Source organism: Phalaenopsis equestris, unplaced genomic scaffold (genome assembly GCF_001263595.1).
Source record: "Phalaenopsis equestris unplaced genomic scaffold, ASM126359v1 Scaffold000061, whole genome shotgun sequence".
NCBI classification, from domain to species: domain Eukaryota; kingdom Viridiplantae; phylum Streptophyta; class Magnoliopsida; order Asparagales; family Orchidaceae; genus Phalaenopsis; species Phalaenopsis equestris.
This window is the reverse complement of record NW_018164503.1, coordinates 40,915-60,476: the sequence shown is the minus strand read 5'-3', so window position 1 is coordinate 60,476 and position 19,562 is coordinate 40,915. Positions and strand designations below refer to the sequence as shown.

Sequence of the window (19,562 nt, the reverse complement as noted above, 5' to 3'; positions counted from 1 at the left end):
TTAAAAAGTTTGTAGTTTGGACTTCTTTTTCATACTTGACCTCTTTGCAAGTGTATTTTGTCATATGCAAAATAGTAAAGTGTAGCATCGGAACACTGGGGAATGGTGTGGCAGCATGCATGTGTTTGTGCTTCATAACATTTACAATTTAAACCTGTATCACACCGTTCTCTACTTAGCAATTGGTATATGGCATTATGTGCATCAGTGAATTTCATTGTTTGGAATGCATAATGCATTTTTTTCATGATTTTCCTTAGTGTATACTTTATAAATGCACAAATAAACTTCCACTATGACTTTGGTTTGGTTCTTTAGATTATGAACTTATAGCTAAGCCATTGTCAGGAATGGAGCACAGAAGTTACTTGGCATTCTAATTGCAATAGGAGAGGCAGTGGCTTATGTTCTTTCTGGGATGTATGGCAGTGTCAGCCAACTTGGTTCTGGTAATGCTATACTGATAATCCTTCAGCTTTGCTTTGCCGGTATCATTGTCATTTGTTTAGATGAACTGCTCCAAAAGGGTTATGGTCTTGGATCTGGCATTTCGCTTTTCATAGCCACCAACATATGGTGTGTTTCTTGCTTTCTTTCTTTTTATCTCAAGTCTTATTTGACCAACAAAGTCTTTTGTATTAAACATGAAATTTCAAATATATTTGCAGTGAAAATATCATCTGGAAGGCATTTAGTCCCACCACCATTAACACTGGAAGGGGTGCTGAATTTGAGGGTGCAGTTATCGCATTGTTCCATTTACTAATTACTCGAACGGACAAGGTCCGTGCACTACGGGAAGCTTTTTACCGGCAAAATCTCCCAAATGTGACCAATCTACTTGCTACTGTTTTGGTCTTTCTCATTGTCATATATTTCCAAGGATTTCGAGTGGTTCTTCCAGTTAGGTCGAAGAATGCTCGTGGACAGCAGGGTTCTTATCCTATCAAGCTATTTTACACCTCCAACATGCCTATTATCTTACAGTCTGCGCTTGTATCCAACTTATATTTCATATCTCAGGTAAGCAGCCTTATTATTTTCTATGTTTTTCTGGTAAGCCTAAATTTACAAATATCTCATCTCTTTTGTATTTGTGGCAGTTGCTTTATAGGAGGTACAGTGGAAATTTCCTTGTAAATCTGCTGGGTACATGGAAGGAATCCGAATATTCTGGTCAATCTGTACCTGTTGGTGGGATAGCTTATTATATTACAGCTCCATCGAGGTGATTATATTCAGATTTTTTGTTTTCTTTCTCAATTCTCTTACTTGTTTTAGGCCTTGTACTCATGATTTTCCATATTATCATATTGCAGTCCACTTTTTTTTATGTACTTTTAAGTGGTTATATTTTTCAAGGCATTTACGTAGCCTTCTTGTTCTAATTCTGTGATGCAGTCTGGCAGATATGGCTGCAAATCCATTCCATGCTCTTTTTTACATAGTTTTTATGCTCTCTGCATGTGCACTTTTCTCAAAGACTTGGATCGAGGTATCCGGGTCATCTGCAAGAGATGTAGCTAAGCAGCTCAAGGTATGTTTGCAGCTTTTTTTTTTTTATCTGCAACTTGTCCTTATATATTTGTAAAAAATGATTCCGACTGGTAACTAGCCATTGTAATGTTTTCTGTCTTCAGAAGTTCCCTAATTGCTCTCTTTTGTAATCCTTGGTTAGTATTTGATCAATAAATTGCCGGGCGTGGCCCTAACTTTTTTCAATACAAGCTATAGCCATGCTTGGATTCATTTTGTCCACGTTTAATGAAATAAAATCGTTGATATAGTTTTTTTTTTCATTTTTTTACTTTTGTTGTGTTTTATTTTCTCCATGATGGGGTAAGCAGATTGTGGGCATTGCTTCACCTAAATTCAAAACTAAATTGCAAACATCATTCTGGAGTGTATTAATCATTCTGGAGACACTACAGAATGTGAATTATTTATTGATTTTGAATTTAGTTTTACAAAGAGAGAATTTTGTAAAGCTTAATTATATGTACGCTTCTCTAGGTGTATTTAATTTTACTTCAAACTTATTTTGAGTCTGTCTAGCTCTCTCAGAGAATGTAATTGGGAGATTAACATAGGTTGAATTCCATTCAGATGTTTTTAAATTTATGGACTTGAGTATATTTAAGGAAATTTGCCTGCATTTCAAGATAATTTCGTGTGCTCTGAAGTAATATTCTAGCTGTGTGCCTCATGAAGCATGTACAAGACGTTATTTGTTTCTTATGCGTGCAATACTTCATTTTGACTCTTTCAATAAAACATGTTTTGTTGGGTGTATGTACTTTTACTTTAAACTTATTTTGAATCTGCAAAGCGCTCTCAGAGAATGTAATTGGGAGATTAACATAGGTTGAATCTCATGCAGGTGTTTTTAAATTTATGATTTGAGTATATTTTAGGAAATTTGCCTGAATTTCAAGATAATTACATGTGTTCTGAAGTAATATTCAAGCTGTGTGCCTCATGAAGCATGTACAAGACCTTCTTTGTTTAAAGATTCTAATGCGTGCAAAGCTTCATTTTGACTCTTTCAATAAAACACGTTTTGTCCGTTTATACATATGAGTTGCGGATTTGATGGCATTTGAGACATTCTAAATTATTATTGAAATATATTCGTTTCTATTCAGTCCATGTGTTTTTAAATTTATGAACTTTTTATTGGATTTATTCATGCTTGTTGCATCTACTTTCAGGCGAACTACAAATTGTCTGCAAGTTTTATTTAATTCATGTATTTACTTGTTTGCGAGCTATTGCGTTCTTTGCATGTTCACTGTGTATTCTATATAAGACTAATTTTTGTTCAATTTGGATCATTATATCTTATAACATAGTATAAATGCTTATTGAAAGGCGATGTTTATACTCGCCGGCGATTCATTAAAGCTTATCGGGAGTGTTAGGCTACTCACCCCGCCAAAAAAAAGTGTGCATAGTCAATGTCATTAGACACCACAGCCTAAATTTTAGAACTCACTATATTAAGAAAGGTATGTATGGGGTATTTGCATAAAAAAAGTATGTTAGCACGGAGTTTTTTTGTTTGTGCTAAGAAAAGGGCGCACGAGTAATTATTTTTGTATCTCATCATTTTTGTCATTTTTACATTTTATTTATTCTGATTTTAAACAATTTGCTCAGGTGCTCCATTTTAAATTTTGGTATTCTCCTGTTATCATCCCCAATATGAGGGCTATATTCGGAGTTTGGATCTGCTCATTGCACTTAGCAAGGCATGATCAATATCATGAGACACTGTGGTTGAAATTTTTAAAACTCATCATGCCAAGAAAAGCTCATATGATACTTGCAAGAAAAAATTGCATTCCAAAATTTGTACCATCATGCTAAGAAAAATGAACACACTGCTCACTTGCTTTGTCCCACGTGTCACATATGAGTTTTCCCTGTCTTGCTAAGAAAAGCATTTACGCGTTGCACTTGTCATGCTAAATGAGCCGCAAGGAGGAGTTGTAGGGTTGCATTTTTTTATATCTTTGTGTGAAATCGATGATGATGGGGTGACAACAAGATTTGTGAGGGACAACATAATCTTTTATTTCTTATTTTGTTATTACTAGTTTAAAGAGTGAGTGGAAATGTGGGTTCCTCTATTTGGAAGAAAAGAGGGTGGTTGTTTTGTGCAAAGTGGGGGTTGAGCTAGGAGTTCGGTTGAGGGAACGGATAAGAAAGAAGTGGAATGCTGGCCTTGGGGCCTTGGTCCACTCAAAAGGAAGGTGAGGGCTACGGTGCATGAGACGAGAGGATGTTAGCGGCTAGGGGGTTTTGGTGGGGAAAATGATCATGCGAGCTCGAAATGGGTTGAAAATCTTGGCTTACGATTGAGAGAGCAGCGAGAAGATAGGAATGGTTTCTAGGGGATTTGCATGCGTGACGCAAAGATGCAGGCAAAAGTGTTGTAGAGGGAGTTTAGGTAGTCGGAGGCACAGGTTGGGGCTAAGTTAACGAGCTATGGTTGCTCCCAGTTTATAGAGGTGGAAAGGGAGATTGGATGAGTGGCATGTTGAAGCTTGTTGGTAGGAGTGACATGGAGCGTGGTTCTGCTTGTAAGAGGAGACGAGGTTGCCTAGTCTGGCATGAGGTGTGAATCTGGGTTTAGCGAACTGGAGCAGAGGTTAACGAATTGGGCACGGGCTGGAGTGTCACTGCCGGTGGTAGGGTGGTTAGGCAGGGTGGCTAGGTGAGGTTTTGCTGAGGTGTAAAGGGAGAAGTGAAGGCCTCGGGTAGGTAACAAGTGATTGGGGGCTACGTTGGGGGCGAACATATGACATGTGAGAGGGATGGGATTCAATCTATCGTGTGAGAGGGGAGAGGAAGATGGATCCTTGTGCGTGTATTCTTTGCGGAAGAGAGGGGCAAGGTCGACGGAATGGGATTTTAATATCATCATTATTATATTTAGATGGCAGTAAAGTTGTATGTAGGGGATGGGCGACAACAGTGACAATCGGAGATTGTAGGCAACAAGATTAGAATTTTGGTTTAATAAGAAATTTTAAATTTATTTAATCTTTCAATGTTAATAAAATTTTATTAAACCTATAATAATTTTAAATTAATAGAGTTATTTTTATTCATCCTAGCTTGCCGTGTTGCTTGATTTATCTGTTGCCTTGAGTTGTGTTGTTAGCCTCAAATTTTATGTTGGCTTCTTGTGAGTGAGATCCAAACAATGTGTTCTTCCCGGGGAATTGCAACAGCTCTGGATAAGCTTGTGCAGTCTGTTTGTGATTGGAGATCATTTGAGCAATTTCGGCGACATCTTGGCAATATGAGGCCATATTGTGCATATCACACCGGCATTTTTGTTATTTTTCCTATGATTGGTCATTTTGATCATGGTAAGTCTATTCTTCAGTAATATCGATACTCTGAACTAATGCATGCAGTCCATTTTGTGTGCGAACATTGTTCAGGTAGTTTTAACTAGATTATAATAACTTTAGACTCGATCCATGCATTGTTACATCTATGCATCACTACATTTGTTCTCCATTGCCTGCATTGAGTGGCCTCTATTGGACAATTTCGGGCCTTTGAACAAATTGGTGAAGTTCATTTTACTAACGGGTAATGTTTCAAGTAACACACCGTTCTCTACTTCACCTTCATAGTTTTTTCATAATCATTTGTTGTAGAGAAAATGAAATTTACTAGTCCATGATGAATTTTTGGGAGCATACTTAAACTCTACGAAAAAAAAGGGTGTAAGAATGGTAGCAGATATGGAATTGACTGATGAATTTTTTGAAACGAAAATAGATAGTCATATTGGTAAAGACATTAGAAGTATGATTAGTGCTTCTGCTCGTTATGTTTGATTGTAGGGTGGTTCGAAAAAACTCAAGGTTACTTTATTTCTTTTTATATTTACACTGCCAAAATCTTTCATATCACATAAAAATTCCACTATTTTAAATTTTAAAAATGAAATATGCATTTTCATGTATAGGTACAAAGATATATATAGAGAGAGATAAATACCGTATACGAGATCTGATTTTTCATGTCAAATTAAATTTTTTTTTTTTTTTAAATTGCAGGAACAGCAAATGGTGATGCCAGGCCATCGGGAATCCAATCTACAGAAGGAGCTGAACCGTTATATTCCAACAGCTGCCGCTTTTGGCGGAATGTGCATTGGTGCTCTCACCGTGGTAGCTGATTTCATGGGAGCAATCGGTTCCGGGACTGGAATTCTTCTTGCCGTCACTATCATATATCAATATTTTGAGACTTTTGAGAAGGAGAGAGCAACCGAACTTGGTTTCTTTGGCTTATAAATAGAAGGATTTTTAGCGTTGCTAATTACTTATTTCCGTATCCCTGTCTAGGAATATAAGTTACAGTGCAGTCTCATTGCATCGCATTTTTCAATCAGTTTCTCTGTTTAGCGTTTCAGTAAGCAAATTGGGATAATAATATGGACGTGCAGAGAGGTAGGTTTTACCCATGCTGAGATGAGATATCAATTTTGATTTTTGATACTATTTCTCTTTAGTTTTTGATTAACAACTGCTTGCTTGCTTATTTTGTCCATCTTCTAGTTCGTGCTTATTGGGAAATGTTTGTTGATTTGATATTGAATTCAGTGTTCGGTAGGATACATGCATGTTTGCCTTTATTTGCAAGCACCAATCTTTTATATGTTATTTGATAATTAGGCTTTTTTATTGGTATTTGTGTTCTTTGATGTGTTTATGTGTATGTGTGTATGTATGCATGCTTGCTTGTATGATTGTTCGTGCAAGGTCATTTTAGTTTGAGTCTTTAAAAGTATCAAATCAATTCATTTTATTTAAATTGGTGCTGAAATCTATAATTTATTTGATACTTTTATAGACTCTTCAAAGTAAAATGGCCCTCTCTCTCTTGATTTGAAAGTCTTGGGTATAAATGTAAAAATCACAGTTATGTATGTTTTTGAATTACTCCCTAACCGGAGAACATGTAAATCCAACAGTGGAATCAATTGATTGCAGTTTTTAAATAAGGAGGGAGAATGTATTAAAGTAAATTAATTAATTATTATGCTTTGTTCATGATTAAATATTATTAATTTCTCTTTCAGCAACTTTTCCTTTAGGATTAATACATAACTAAACTAAAAAAATTAAAATATATTTATAAGCATCAAACAAAGCCAAAGTTTATCATGCAATACAAATAGTGGTATTTACATATATCACATCTTAAATTTTCTATTTACATATGAAGCACCCCAAACCTTTCTAATTCATTAAAAAAAGGAACTCACCACTTCAAAGAAGAATAAGAGAGAACATGAATGGGCAAAGCCATGGCAGAGGTGCTGCAGATGGCCGTTCATTGATGAGAGACATAGATCTTGAAAGTGAGCCGACCTTTCTCTGTTATTTACTGAATTGGAGTCAGGATTGGAGAAGATAAGCTTTGAGGACTGGAGAGGAGTTCGTCGGCACCGGAGAAGAGAAGGAACGGAGCTTAACGGGGTTTCTTCTTTTTTTTTGCATATTAAAAATGTTTTAAGTGCTTTATACGTAAATAGAAACTTTAGGGAGTGGAATTATGTAAATATCTCTGTTTTGGGGCTTTAAACTGTATAAAGACTATTGCCAACCACTATGGCAAGTTGGCAGCTTGATTTTTTCTCATTAATCTGAAACATAAAGCTTCTCATTTACGCAGTCAAATCTGTTGGCAGCACATTCAACTGATACAATAATTATTCAATCACTTAAAGAATAAGCATCCCTCTCATAGGATTTGGTACACCCTTATCATTTTGTTGGCTTAACTATCTGTGAAACCAAACATTGTGAATTTAGCTCGAAGGTAGTTAATTGCTCAAAAATTGATTCTAATTATAGCTCTGATGAAGATCATATCGAAATAAACGAGAGAAGTTATGAGCCAAAATTTTGGATCAAATTTTTTTGAGCAGATTTTGAGCAATAAACCAGTAGGTTCTAATTGGCTCAAAATTTTTTTTATCTATAAAAAATATTTAATGATCAATAAAATCAAATATAACGGACCCAAATAAATCAATTTGGGCCATCTTTCAGATTTTGAGCCAATTTCAAGTTGGAATGGATAAAAAAAACTCAAATTTGAGCCAACTCATTTCGATTTGGAGCTGAAATGAGATCGATCCATCGAGCCGAGTTCGCTCAATATCGCGCATAATAAGCCTCGAGCCGATTTCAATCTAAGCTCAATCCATTCGAGCTAATTTTGGGCCGTTGAGGGCCTATCTCAGTTCAAATTAAGCTCGTTAAAGGATCTAATGAAACCTTTCTTCAACATCAACATCATCATCTTTGCTGGAAGGCCAAAAAAAAAAATAAAAATAAAATAAAATAAAATAAAATAAAAGATTGTTAATAGTGTAATTTTGATTTTGGATAAGCCATGTGAGATTAGCGTCTAATTTAGGTCAGTTTAAGTGACTGAAAAATAATCGGGTCCAGTTCCAATCAGTCAATTTGAAAATAATAGTTTAACTCATTTGATTTTTTTTTTAGTTAAAACTCAGATTTAGCTATAAAAAAGTTGTTTTTACAGGATTATGATGTCTAATTTGGCAGAAGATATTATGTACGGATAATTGACATGTGGGCAACATCCTGGATCTCATCACGTTTTGTGCACAGCGTGGTGCGATCCATGCAATCGTTTGAAAGTTCAGACGATAGATGTCATATTTTCTCTTATTGAGAGTTGTGTAATAAGAGAGTTTTATCGGGTTTATTTGTAAAATATTGTAACCTCTATTTAAACACGTATGCTGATGAAAAAGAGAATTTTTGGCTTATTCACTTTCAATTTGGTATCAGCCAATCCTAGTTGCCCGCATCGATCACATCCCGCCGCTCCCTGTCTGCATCGATCGCCACTCCTGATCTTCAGGGCCCATTGCTTGTGCTTCTACACGCGAAGTCCAGTGCAGGAGATGCACCCGCTTTCCGTGAGGAAGATGCAGTTGTGTCGAGCGCCATTCGACACCTTTCAAGTCGCCACCATCCCTTGTCGTCGTCCTCCTACCTGTTGTCCTCCAGGCTGCCACCATCTTTCTAGGACGCCGTTGTCGTTTGTCCAAGCCACTGCCGCAACCTCCTTTCCAGGCTGGCGTCGCCACACCTACTGCGATCGGGCTACCACACGAAGATGATGAGATAGATCAAAATTGAGTCTAAAGGAGGAAGGGAATTCTTCATGGTTTGTATGACCTAGAAGAGAGTCCAGGTGATCGAAGATGACAGGAGATGGAGATAATGTGGGGAGTAAAGTATTGTATCTTTTGGGAATGATTGATCTCGAGGCCCTGAAGGTCCTTGTAAGGCTCATATAGGGAGCTAGTTCCTTGACAAGACCACAACTTCAATGCAGGCTTCAACGAAAGTGAAGCTAGATCTCTCTCCCTTGTATCTAAAGCTTGAATGACCGGTCACTTATCTGAGCTTCTCACTTTAGATTGAGGTAACTTTAGTAGGGAAGAGACTAGAGAGGTATCTGACCGAGGACAAACCAAAAAGTGATAGTGCTAAGAGGGATAAGTAGCAAACAACTCACACTTTTGTCTACACCTAGTTGCTCAACTCAATGGTTCCGCTAATCACAGTCTCAGTTGATGGCATGCAAATGGTGAGGGACATTTAGGCAAAGTTGAAGAAGATTAGGAAGTGCTACAACTGTGGTGAAGTTGGTCATCTGAACAGTGACTGCCCTAAGCCATTGAAGGAGAGAGGTAGGTGGAAGTGGATAGGGTGGAGGTCAATGTCGTGGTCATGGGGGTTGGAAATGTGGAATAAGGGGCAACCGGGCGAGTACTACAACTTGGTCTCATTGAAGAGCAAGAATCAACTAGTTGTAGCAAGATCAACAACAGAGGCATAATACAGGGCCATGACATTAAGAGTTGTAGAGATGATGTGGCTGAAATTTTTATTTGTTGAACTCAAAGTGGATCCGAGAACTCAAATGAAGTCGTGGAGTGACAACAAGTCGGCAATCAACATTGCTAACAACCCGGTGCAACACGATAGAAGTCCAACACGATAGAACCAAACTTGTGGAGATTAATAGATTCTTCATCAAGGAGAAGCTGAATAACATGTTATTAAAACTAAGTCATGTAGCTACTAGAGAGTAGGTGGCTAATTTACTCGCTAAGGAGCTCAGTTCAATAGAATTAGCTAGATTATGTGACAAGATGGACTTAGTGAATATCTTTCGCCCATCTTGAGGGGGGGATGTTAAGAGTTATGTGTAATAAGAGGGTTTTATCGGATATATTTCAAAAACACATTGTAACCCCTAATTAAACACATATGCTGAATGAAGTAGAAAATCCTTGGCTCATTCACTTTCAATTTCTCCTAATTTGAAATGGGTTGATGTTAACCCTAAATAATACCCTACCCAACCTCAACAAATGTCATAAGATGGGATGGTCACACATTTCAACGGAAATTTTATTAATGAATTTTTAGTATATATGGAAATGATGAAGAGTAGAATGTAAACCAAATAAAGCTGTGGCTGCCATACAACAACACTTAATTTGTTGTTGTGGGACTATTCTTCCAAGCTAAGATGTTGAGTTCTTATAAATCTTTTCTTATTTCTTTCAAGTTACTTCACACAATCTATATATATATATATATATATAATTTAATAATATATAATATTTTAAAAATGCAAATTATGGCAAGAAAATATTCGATGAGTGACCTCAATCCACAACTGCTCCCATCATTTGTTTTTTAAATAATTATTTAAGGTCCTAATCACGTAGAAATTCCACTAAATCGACGCCCATTTGTCGGAAAACGGAGGCTGCGCCAAAATTAATTTAATTATTTATTTTATCCAAATAATAGTAGCAAATACAATTTTAAGATTATATTATGAAAAAAAAATAATTAGAAAACAATGGTCAATGGTTTTTATTCATTGGCATTAATCCAAATAAGTTGAACCAGTTAATTTATTTATGAGAGAGTTTGCATATATCCACGCAATTTTTATGTATTTGCATATATAACACACAATTTGATATTTACACATAACACCCTGGTGTCATAAATCTATTTAATTTGAAAAAAAAAAGATAATAATAGTGATTATTTCTACGTGATGTTAAAGGTTCGAGCGGTATGCATGTAAACATGTAAATAGAGATGTAAATACATGACAATTGTGTAGTATGTATGTAAATCCCATTTTTAAGATTAATATGCCCTAATTAACAAATAAATTAAACTATCACATATTGCCGGCTACAGGACAGGGTTCTTAAAATCAACTCATTTTTATCTGTTTAATTTACTTTCCACCATAGAACCAGAAAGCAACCTCTCTCTCTCTCTGTCTCTCTCTCTCTCTCTCTCTCTCTCTACCATAATACCAGAAAACTCTCTCTATCTCTCTCTTCCTGGATTCAATTTTCTGGTAATAAGTTAGATGCAGAGCTGCTTCTGTTGTGCTTTGGGAAGCAGAGGAGTCTGAAGCAGAGGAGATGGGTAGCTTAGGAGAAGCTGTTGGGAAGGAGTTTGCTCTAAATATTTCAAACACAGTACTCATAGAACTCAACAGATTAGAAAATCTACTTAAAGGTATATTTAATTACAGATTTTCAGTTTTTTATTTGTTTAGTTTAGTTTTTTAAAATGGAAATATTTGATCTGATAACACCACAAGCTGTTCTGTGATGAGGCAACAAAAAAATTTTTTTTTTTTAATTTGTTTGATATGTTTTTGAGTTTTGCATGAAAAAAAAATATTTATTTCTGAAGAGTGTGGAGATGATTTGAATGCTGATGATTAAGCATTTAGGATTGATGAAAATTATGTTTATTAATAGAAATTTTGTTGCAATTTATTTAAAATTTATTTTTTTAATTTGTTTGATATGTTTTTGAGTTTGGCATGAAAAAAAAAAAATTTATTTCTGAAGAGTCTGTTGATGGAGATGATCTGAATGCTGATGATTAAGCATTTAGGATTGATGAAAATTATATTTATTAATAGAAATTTTGTTGCAATTTATTTAAATGAATTATAGTAAATTGTCAAAATAGTCTTTGATTATTTACTTGGGTCAGTTTAGTCTCAGAGTTTAAAAATATGTTAAAATAGTCTCTAACTATTTTAAAGTTGAGCTCTAAAAATTATCAATAGAGATTATTTCTGCCCCAATTTAAAGAGTTTAGAGACTATTTTGACACTTCTATAAACTGTTGGGCTAAAATAACCCCATGTAAATAATGAGCGACAATTTTGGCACTCTATTCATTTTATTTCAGTATTTTAGTTTTGGCTTGTGATAATAATGTAATTTGTTTGAATTGATTTTTGGGTTGTGAAAATTATACATGAAATAAAATATTTTTGAGATGAGCACAAAACTTTCTGACTTTAATTTCATTTCTGTTGTTCGAGTAATCGTTCCATTTTTTTTGTCTGAGTAATCATTTTCATTATCGTCCTCGTAAGAGAAACAAAGTTATATATTGGGTGAGCAATTGCCCACACGAATTTGAGTTTTATTTATATAAATATTGAAATTTAATTATTTTTTCTTATATAGTTTATGTAACTTAGAAATTTTGTCCCTTCGATATATTTTTTTCTCTCAAAACTTAAAACAAAAGTAAATATTTGTTGATTTTGTCCACCCTACAAAAACAGGGCTGTTTAATTATATGAGAGCAAGACTATCTGCCCATTAATTACTATGTACATGGCTTGAAGGAAGCTTTTATAATGATTTTCTATTAATTTGCTAAGCTTTGCTTGTGATGTTCAGACAAGGAGAGAGAGCTTGGAGCTGCCCAAAATGAAATTAAAGCCTTGAAGGGATCAGAATTTCTGAAAGATAAAGCTGTGTTGGAAGTAATTATATTGAGCAAATAAATTTCTTTATCCCCATCATTAAATTTCACCATTTTTTACTGTATTTTGTGCTTAAAATCTTCAGCTAAGCAGTGCATTGAGGAAGCTTGAACAGAAACTTGTAAATGCAGAAAAGCAAGCAGAGGATAAGGTGACTTTCTTCCTTCCCTACATCCTCTTCATTTCAAATGTTAGGAAATTTTATATATGTGGCTCCATATAATATTATAATTTTACATTTGGTGCTATTTTAGTCTTTCATTAATCTATTAAAATTGTTATAAAACATTAGAAGGCTACTTAAATATCTCAATCTTGTGCTTATGATATTGACCATAATGAAATTCAGAATCTTGAAATCAAGAGGCTAATTGGTGAGAAGAAGGCTGCATTATCAGCACAGTTAGCTGCTGAAGCAACTCTAAGAAGAATTCATGCAAGTCAGAAGGAAGCTGATTCAGTCTCAGCTGGGGCTCTTATTGCGCCACTTGAAGCTGAAATTAAAATGTGTAAAAATGAAGTAATAAAATTTTTTTTTGAAAATGATGTTAAAGTTATCAAACTAATTGCCTAGCTGTGTTCTAACTTTGGATTTGCTGTGCCGCAGATTTCAGCTCTTCAAGAAGACAGAAAGGCTTCTGATCGCCTAATGAAATCCAAAGAGATGGCTTTAGTGGAGGCAGAAAGAAGCTTAAATACTGCTCTAGAAAGGGCCCTTATGGTGGAAAATTTACAGAATCAGAATACTGATTTGAAACGACAAGTAGAAATATGCCTGGTGTGGTTGCTTGGTTGATCTGTATTTCATTTTTGAACACTTATTACTTGCAAATTTCAAGTTTGAAAATGGATTTGTGGATTGTTTTGTAGGAGGAAAATAAATTTTTAGAGAAAGCAAATCATCAGAAGGTCGTCGAGGTCGAAAAGCTTTCGCAAACTATTGGTGAGCTTGAGGAGTGCATTTTAGTTGGGGGAAAGGCTGCTAATGCTGTCCGCGATTATCAGCGCCAAGTTGCTGAATCAAACGTAAAATTTCATCCTAAAAATCAAATTTTGGTGAAAATTTTAGAAATTTAACTTTTTGATCTTCTCTTAATCGGCTAAAAATCAAATTTTGATTTGCAAAAAATGGGTTTTAGGAGGTGATAAAGACACTTGAGAGAGAGCTGGCGAAAGCTAAGATCAGTATGAATCGTGTTGCGACCGTCGTGGCAAATGAATGGAAAGAGGAAGGAGACAAACTCATGCCAGTAAAACAATGGCTTGAAGAGAGGAAGTCCATGCAGGTACTGCAAGAATTACTTTACTTCTTTGTTTCAGCTTCAAAGATAGAATTCTTAAAGTGTTTACCAAATAGCTTCGTTTCCTTTGCAATTGAAATTTACAAGATTTGATAACATTGAGAACATAAAAGAAGAGGGAAATGTTGAAAGTTTATGTAGTTTGGTTGATACTGTTTAATGCATTTCTATTTCTGATTACATTAAATATTCTGTGGGTATAATTTTCTGAAAGTATAAATTATTGATTCATGTAAAATTTCTATTTTTTTGTCTTCTTTTTGACATTTCTCTTTCATTCTTTCATTTTTCTTTCTTAACAAATATGGATTTTGCATCATGGCAAATCTATGAATTTTACATATGACCTTGGAAAGATGTGATTGTAGGGTGAAATACAAAGACTGAAGGACAAGTTAGTAATATCAGAAAGAAGTGCAAAAGCAGAAGCTCAACTCAAAGTAAGAAGCAACATTCTCATTTCTTACATGTTAACATTGCATTATTACATTGTAAATTATACATTTTAGAATTTTCTTTGATATTTTTCTATTTTCAGGATAAATTAAAGCTTCGTCTAAGAACATTGGAAGATGGCTTCAAGCAGTCATCAACTTCATCAACCCTCAAAACGACAAACTGTGCTGAAAACATCATATCTTCTTCCCCAAATAATGTGAAACCGAAACGTTTTATGTCTCAGCCAAGAGGTTCTTTAACTGCTACAAGTAAATTTTCAGCAAAACAGCAGTCTAATCCAGCAACTAGAACTGCTGATTCCTACAAAACTATGCAGAGATCAAACAGCCTGAAAGGAAAATTCATTTCAAGCGAAAATTTGATAAAGAAAAACTTGAGGGTTTCAAAAAGCAAATTTTATGATGAAAGTGGGAAGGAAAATATTGCTAAGAAAAACAATGTTGAAGAACATGTTGGTGATTCTTCTCCTAAAAAAAATGATGCTTCAGAGGCCAAATCAAGTGAAAATCATGCCAATGAATTATCACAAAATACTGAGAACCAACAAGAGTTATGCAGCGATACGGTATCAGGTTTTCTATATGATAAATTACAGAAGGAAGTCATTAGTTTAAGAAAATTGCAGGAGGAGAAAGATGAGTTATTGAATGCAAAAGAATATGACATCAATGTAAAATCCTAATATTCATTTTTCATACTCAATTTTTTGATGATTTTATTTCTTCAGATTTTAAATGATTTTCTGTTTATACAGTTACTCAAGAGAAAAATAGATGCACTTACGAAGGCTATGGAGGTGGAGGCAAAGAGTATGAGAAGAGCAATTGCAACAAGAGAAAAAGAAGTTCTCCAGAAATCTGAAGATAATAAGCAGAAGAACAGAAATACTAATATGGTCAGAAGATGAGCCACTCTTTCTAAATTGCTTGACAAACCCTGAACATTGAACTTGTTATTGTGATAGCAAGCTTAATTCGGGATTAGGATGCGAAAAATGCTCGATGTTTGGGATCAACTCGTGTTAGTTTGACAAACGTTAGCGTTAGACTCAGTTATTTGGGTTCTGTAAGAGAACCACCACTCTCAACCTACATCTTCATATCTTCTCAACATAGTGAATATCTTCTCTTCTGCCCGTGACTTTTCCAGTTTAAGATTTTCTACATATATCAATAAGTCACTTGTTTGTGTTTGTGATATGTCTCTTCCTTATTATTCCCTTAGAATATACTCCATAATTTTGGACAATACAAAGAAAATCACAGTTCTTTGTCATGAACTTGGGGCCATTAATCTATATCAATGCACTCTTGAAATTGGAGTTATCAACTTAATTTATTGTTAATATGCAACTTGATAATTATCTAGCCTATTGTGAATAAGATTTTTCAGGTCTATAATTAACTCGTGTGACTGCATGTTTTATAGACTCAACGAGAAACAGATAGAGTCAAACAAAGTCAATCACTTTTATGATCAGCTCATTCACATTCTTATTTGAAGCCTCAAGTCCCCACAAACTAAAAAAAGCATAATCATGTGAAAAGCTCAGGTGTATATTATGAGAAAAAAAAGTAGCTAAAAGTATTATTATGATGGTAGTGTGACTTCCTTAAATCTCAAGTAATTAAGAGGGAATATTTTGATTTTGTTGAAATATTTGGAGGTATATCATGATGTTAGGTATTAGTATTTATATATTTTAATTATCACCCTAACCTTCTAGTATTCAAAGGAGGTTTTTGTTGTAATCGTGACTAATAATGTTGTGATAATGTACATTGTGATGGATATAAAAGGAGATAAGATGGGTAGAGCTCATTTTTTTTTCATTTTTTGTGTAATTAATAAGTTTGACATTAAAATCATTTTAAGTTTGTAAACAAAATGGAAAATATTTGGATTTATGTTTGGTGATTTGCAACTGAAGATCAAATTACATATCATCAAGCTACATAACTTACCACCTAGTGTTGTTTTAAAAGAAGAGATGAAATTAAAAGGTCATTAATTAGTGCAAAATTTATTTGACATTAAATATTAGGTAATTGCTTTTTTTTTGTTTATTCAAAATTTTCTATTTAAATTTAAAATTTAAACTCTTTTAATAATCAGGAAAGAAAAATTGTCTTTTGACTTGTTCTTCTTTATGAATTAAAGGACAAATCCAATCACTAAAAATATAGAAAAGACAGATAAAATTGGAATATATGCTTGATAAATTTGATTTGTCTTTATGTTTATATAATTAGTTGTCTTTTTTTTATTAAAAAAAAATACAAATTTGAAAATGAATCTCTAGCCCTTTTAGTATAATAAATAGATGCGACTTGATCTTCTATTTAAATAAAAAAATATTTTAAATATTAAATAAATATGAGCTAAAAAAAGGCTATTAGAGTTTAATTTTAAAATATTTGAAAACTATTTTAACACTTCTATAAACTCTACGATTAAACATAATTAATCAAATCAAGCACATAAAAACTTCATATCATAGTAATTAGTACAAGACTGACATGTAATTAGCCCAAATTATCAAATAAGTTACACCATCAAGAAAAATTTTGTTTTTCTAAAAATGCTCATAAACAACTTATTACATAACACTGCACGGGTTAGGAACCTGTTCATAATCACAAGAGAACTGATATGTGACCGGCTTACCGACAGCCGGCAGTGACGGAGGACACACCATCCAACACCCGTAATAGCAGCACCGACAGCTGTCATTACACCACCCATAGCACCGTCGGCCACAGCATACCGGTAACGTCGGACCGCCAGTGAGCCCGACCGGCAGTATCGGCAAGTAAACCGGTTGACACTTCTTTTCCGGTTCGGGCGAAGGCGGCTTATTCTCGCCCGGTTTGTTCCCCCCATCCCCATCCGGTTTATTGTCCTGCGGTATCGAGATATCGACGATAAGTTTGCGGGCCTTGCAACAGAGCTTCTTCTTTACACAGATTGGATCGAACGGCCCAGAAATCGTCACTGTTCTATTCTTCTCATCGTATGCTACTTTCTCGATGGGCACTTTATCTAAATTTAATTTAGAAGCCAGTTAAGAAAATAATTAGAAAATTTGATCAACGTTAATTATGATTTTGATAATTTTAATTTTTTTTTTATATAAATACCTTGGAGTTTGCAGATAACATTCTTTATCTTCTTGAAACAGCGATGGCACTCCAGATGATGAACGGTCAAGATTATCGTTGAAATCTATAATATATTTTAATTATATAACTTTAATGAAGATCAGTTTATAAGTGCGGCGGCGTCTTTGAAAACGTCGCAGTATCGTTTGGATCGCACGTTTTGTCTGCTTATCCGAAAATGCGGTTCCTGCGGTTCCATTTTTATACTAACTAAACGCAGGCCACAGGTAGACCCCCGCGGTCGACCCGCAGGCTGCGTTTCAGGATAAGCTACTTACTTATCCTGAAACGCACGAGCTGCCCCAAACACATAGGAAGAGTGACAAGATATGGGGTTTTGTTAGAGTTTAGAAGTACTATACAAATGAAATATAAATAAGAAAAACTCAATTAGTTATTGAAATAAAGTTTTAATTAAGCAAAAAAATAACACATATTATATAAATTATCCCACATTTCTTCGATTTGGAAATAAAATAAATTTTGAGAAAAAAAATGATGAAAGATAGTACCTCGCCTGTCATCCTTTTGATGAGAGAGAGAGAGAGAGGAGAGAGAGAGAGAGAGAGAGAGAGAAGAAGAAGAAGAAGAAGAAGAAGAAGAAGAAGTTGTGACGATAGGTGAAGACATGTAGGGGCGATTATATATGAAGTTGAAGAAGAGAGCAAGGTAAGGAAGGGGTATGCTCATTATCCAATGGAATGTCTCCACGTGGCATCTCATATATTTCATTAATATCTTCTTATGATGAGAGGATATTACATACAAAGTATGCAAAGTCTGGATGTAGAAATATTACATTCAGATACAAGAATATAATGTTGTATTTTAGCTTGATGGGAGATAAGGAGATAAAATTACATCAGGGCTTCTGATATAGTTTAGGGTTATGAGTTCAATGATGGGGTTCCACGTGTAAAGCGGGTCCCACCGTAATACCAGTGTTAAGAATGGTGGGGCCCGCTTGACACGTGGCACGTCACCATTGGACCGAATGCATCGAGGAGATAAAATTACATGAGGGCTTCTGATATAGTTTGCGTTATGAGTTTAATGATGGGGCTCCACGTGTAAAGCGGGTCCCACCGTAATACACTGGTATTGGCCATTGTTAAGAATGATGGGGCCCGCCTGACACGTGGCACGTCACCATTGGACCGAATGCATCGGGAGTCCTAATGTAATATTTTTCCAGAAATCTTTACTGTTTATATTTTATAAACGTGCTCTCAATCAACATTTAGTTTATAAAACATTTAAATAAAATAATTACAAAAATTCATGAAAGTTTATTATGATTTTAGCATTATCTTTTTTTTAACCAAAACTAACTTTATTTTATACAGTTTTTTTTTAAAAAAAAATTATTATAATTATGTTGTCCTAGATTTTTCTTCATAGAAAGAAGAAGGTCCCTTGGGGTCACGAGTTCAAGTCAGTCTTAGTGCATCTGTCTTGCAGCGCGTGATCAAGTGGTTAGACACATCAGAGTGACTGTGAGCTCACATTATAACCTCCGATCATTCCTTTAAAAGATATATATATGCGTGGAAACAAATTATCTCGAGAGTGGTCAATTGCCCCTCTTCGAATTCATAATTTCTCTATATAAATAATATAATTTAATATATTAATTTAGATAATTTAATAATTTTGCATCCTCACGGATATATTTTTTGCCCAAAAATTTATTTTTTTTCTTTTCTAACATCAAACAACCAAATGAATCCAAGTGCACCAAAACTCATGAAAGCTATAAAACCTCTTATTTAGTAAATTGTATCCATTTTCAAAGCATTAAAATCATATGGTGAAAGCAACAACCAAAAGTTGTTTAATATAAATGAGACAAACCATAGATTCCTTTCATGCAATTATGCATTTTCATCACTAAAAAGGAATAAAGAGAGAAAAAAAATGATATCTCAATTAGTTAAAAAAATATATTTCAAATAATTTTAAATTGAATGCAAATTAAATGAATTTGTGGAAATTTCTTAATGATTAACATATATAACAAAAGATATTGTCACTTGCTTCCCCTTTTCCATTTGCCCCTTTTAGTGAAAGAAATGCATAATTTTGTAAAAGGAACCTATGACTTGTTTCATCATATTGAACAAATTTTAAAGTTGTTTTCACATTGTATGATTTAAATTTATTAAAATAAAATAGGCAATTAAAAATTCATCATATGGCATATATATATATATATATATATATA

At 34.4% G+C, this 19,562-nt stretch overlaps 3 protein-coding genes across 4 annotated transcripts in view; 2 read left to right on the top strand and 1 right to left on the bottom strand.

The window, feature by feature from the left end:
* The window catches only part of LOC110019571 (protein transport protein Sec61 subunit alpha-like), an 8,314-nt gene extending 2,238 nt beyond the window's left edge, over positions 1–6,076 (top strand). For both annotated transcript variants that reach the window (XM_020717298.1, XM_020717299.1), the window contains exons 3-7: positions 349–576; positions 669–1,023; positions 1,104–1,228; positions 1,402–1,537; positions 5,583–6,076. In XM_020717298.1, the coding sequence (XP_020572957.1) occupies positions 349–576; positions 669–1,023; positions 1,104–1,228; positions 1,402–1,537; positions 5,583–5,822 (1,084 nt within the window). In that variant the 3' untranslated portion in view covers positions 5,823–6,076. The remainder of the gene's footprint in view (positions 1–348; positions 577–668; positions 1,024–1,103; positions 1,229–1,401; positions 1,538–5,582) is intronic.
* Positions 6,077–10,902: 4,826 nt separating this feature from the next.
* On the top strand, positions 10,903–15,308 carry LOC110019556 (microtubule-associated protein 70-5-like). Its single transcript, XM_020717270.1, has 10 exons — positions 10,903–11,138; positions 12,332–12,417; positions 12,503–12,568; positions 12,767–12,937; positions 13,025–13,195; positions 13,288–13,443; positions 13,557–13,703; positions 14,087–14,158; positions 14,257–14,847; positions 14,932–15,308. The coding sequence occupies exons 1-10, from the start codon at positions 11,042–11,044 to the stop codon at positions 15,082–15,084; spliced, it is 1,710 nt and encodes a 569-aa protein (XP_020572929.1). The 5' UTR covers positions 10,903–11,041; the 3' UTR covers positions 15,085–15,308.
* A 1,393-nt stretch (positions 15,309–16,701) lies between these two features.
* Positions 16,702–17,915, bottom strand: LOC110019589 (protein PYRICULARIA ORYZAE RESISTANCE 21-like). The gene is made up of 3 exons (XM_020717323.1): positions 17,851–17,915; positions 17,318–17,402; positions 16,702–17,219 (listed from the first exon to the last, which is right to left on the bottom strand). Exons 1-3 carry the CDS (start codon positions 17,860–17,862, stop codon positions 16,777–16,779), a joined length of 540 nt encoding a protein of 179 aa, XP_020572982.1. The 5' UTR covers positions 17,863–17,915; the 3' UTR covers positions 16,702–16,776.
* Between the last annotated feature and the right edge of the window lie 1,647 nt (positions 17,916–19,562).

Coding starts and splice junctions, on each gene's coding strand:
- LOC110019556 (XM_020717270.1), top strand. CDS start 11,042: ATGGGTAGCTTAGGAGAAGCTGTTGGGAAGGAGTTTGCTCTAAATATT. Junction 11,139..12,331: donor ATTAGAAAATCTACTTAAAG/GTATATTTAATT, acceptor TGTGATGTTCAG/ACAAGGAGAGAGAGCTTGGA. Junction 14,159..14,256: donor AAGCAGAAGCTCAACTCAAA/GTAAGAAGCAAC, acceptor TTCTATTTTCAG/GATAAATTAAAGCTTCGTCT.
- LOC110019589 (XM_020717323.1), bottom strand. Junction 17,220..17,317: donor TGTTATCTGCAAACTCCAAG/GTATTTATATAA, acceptor AATTAAATTTAG/ATAAAGTGCCCATCGAGAAA.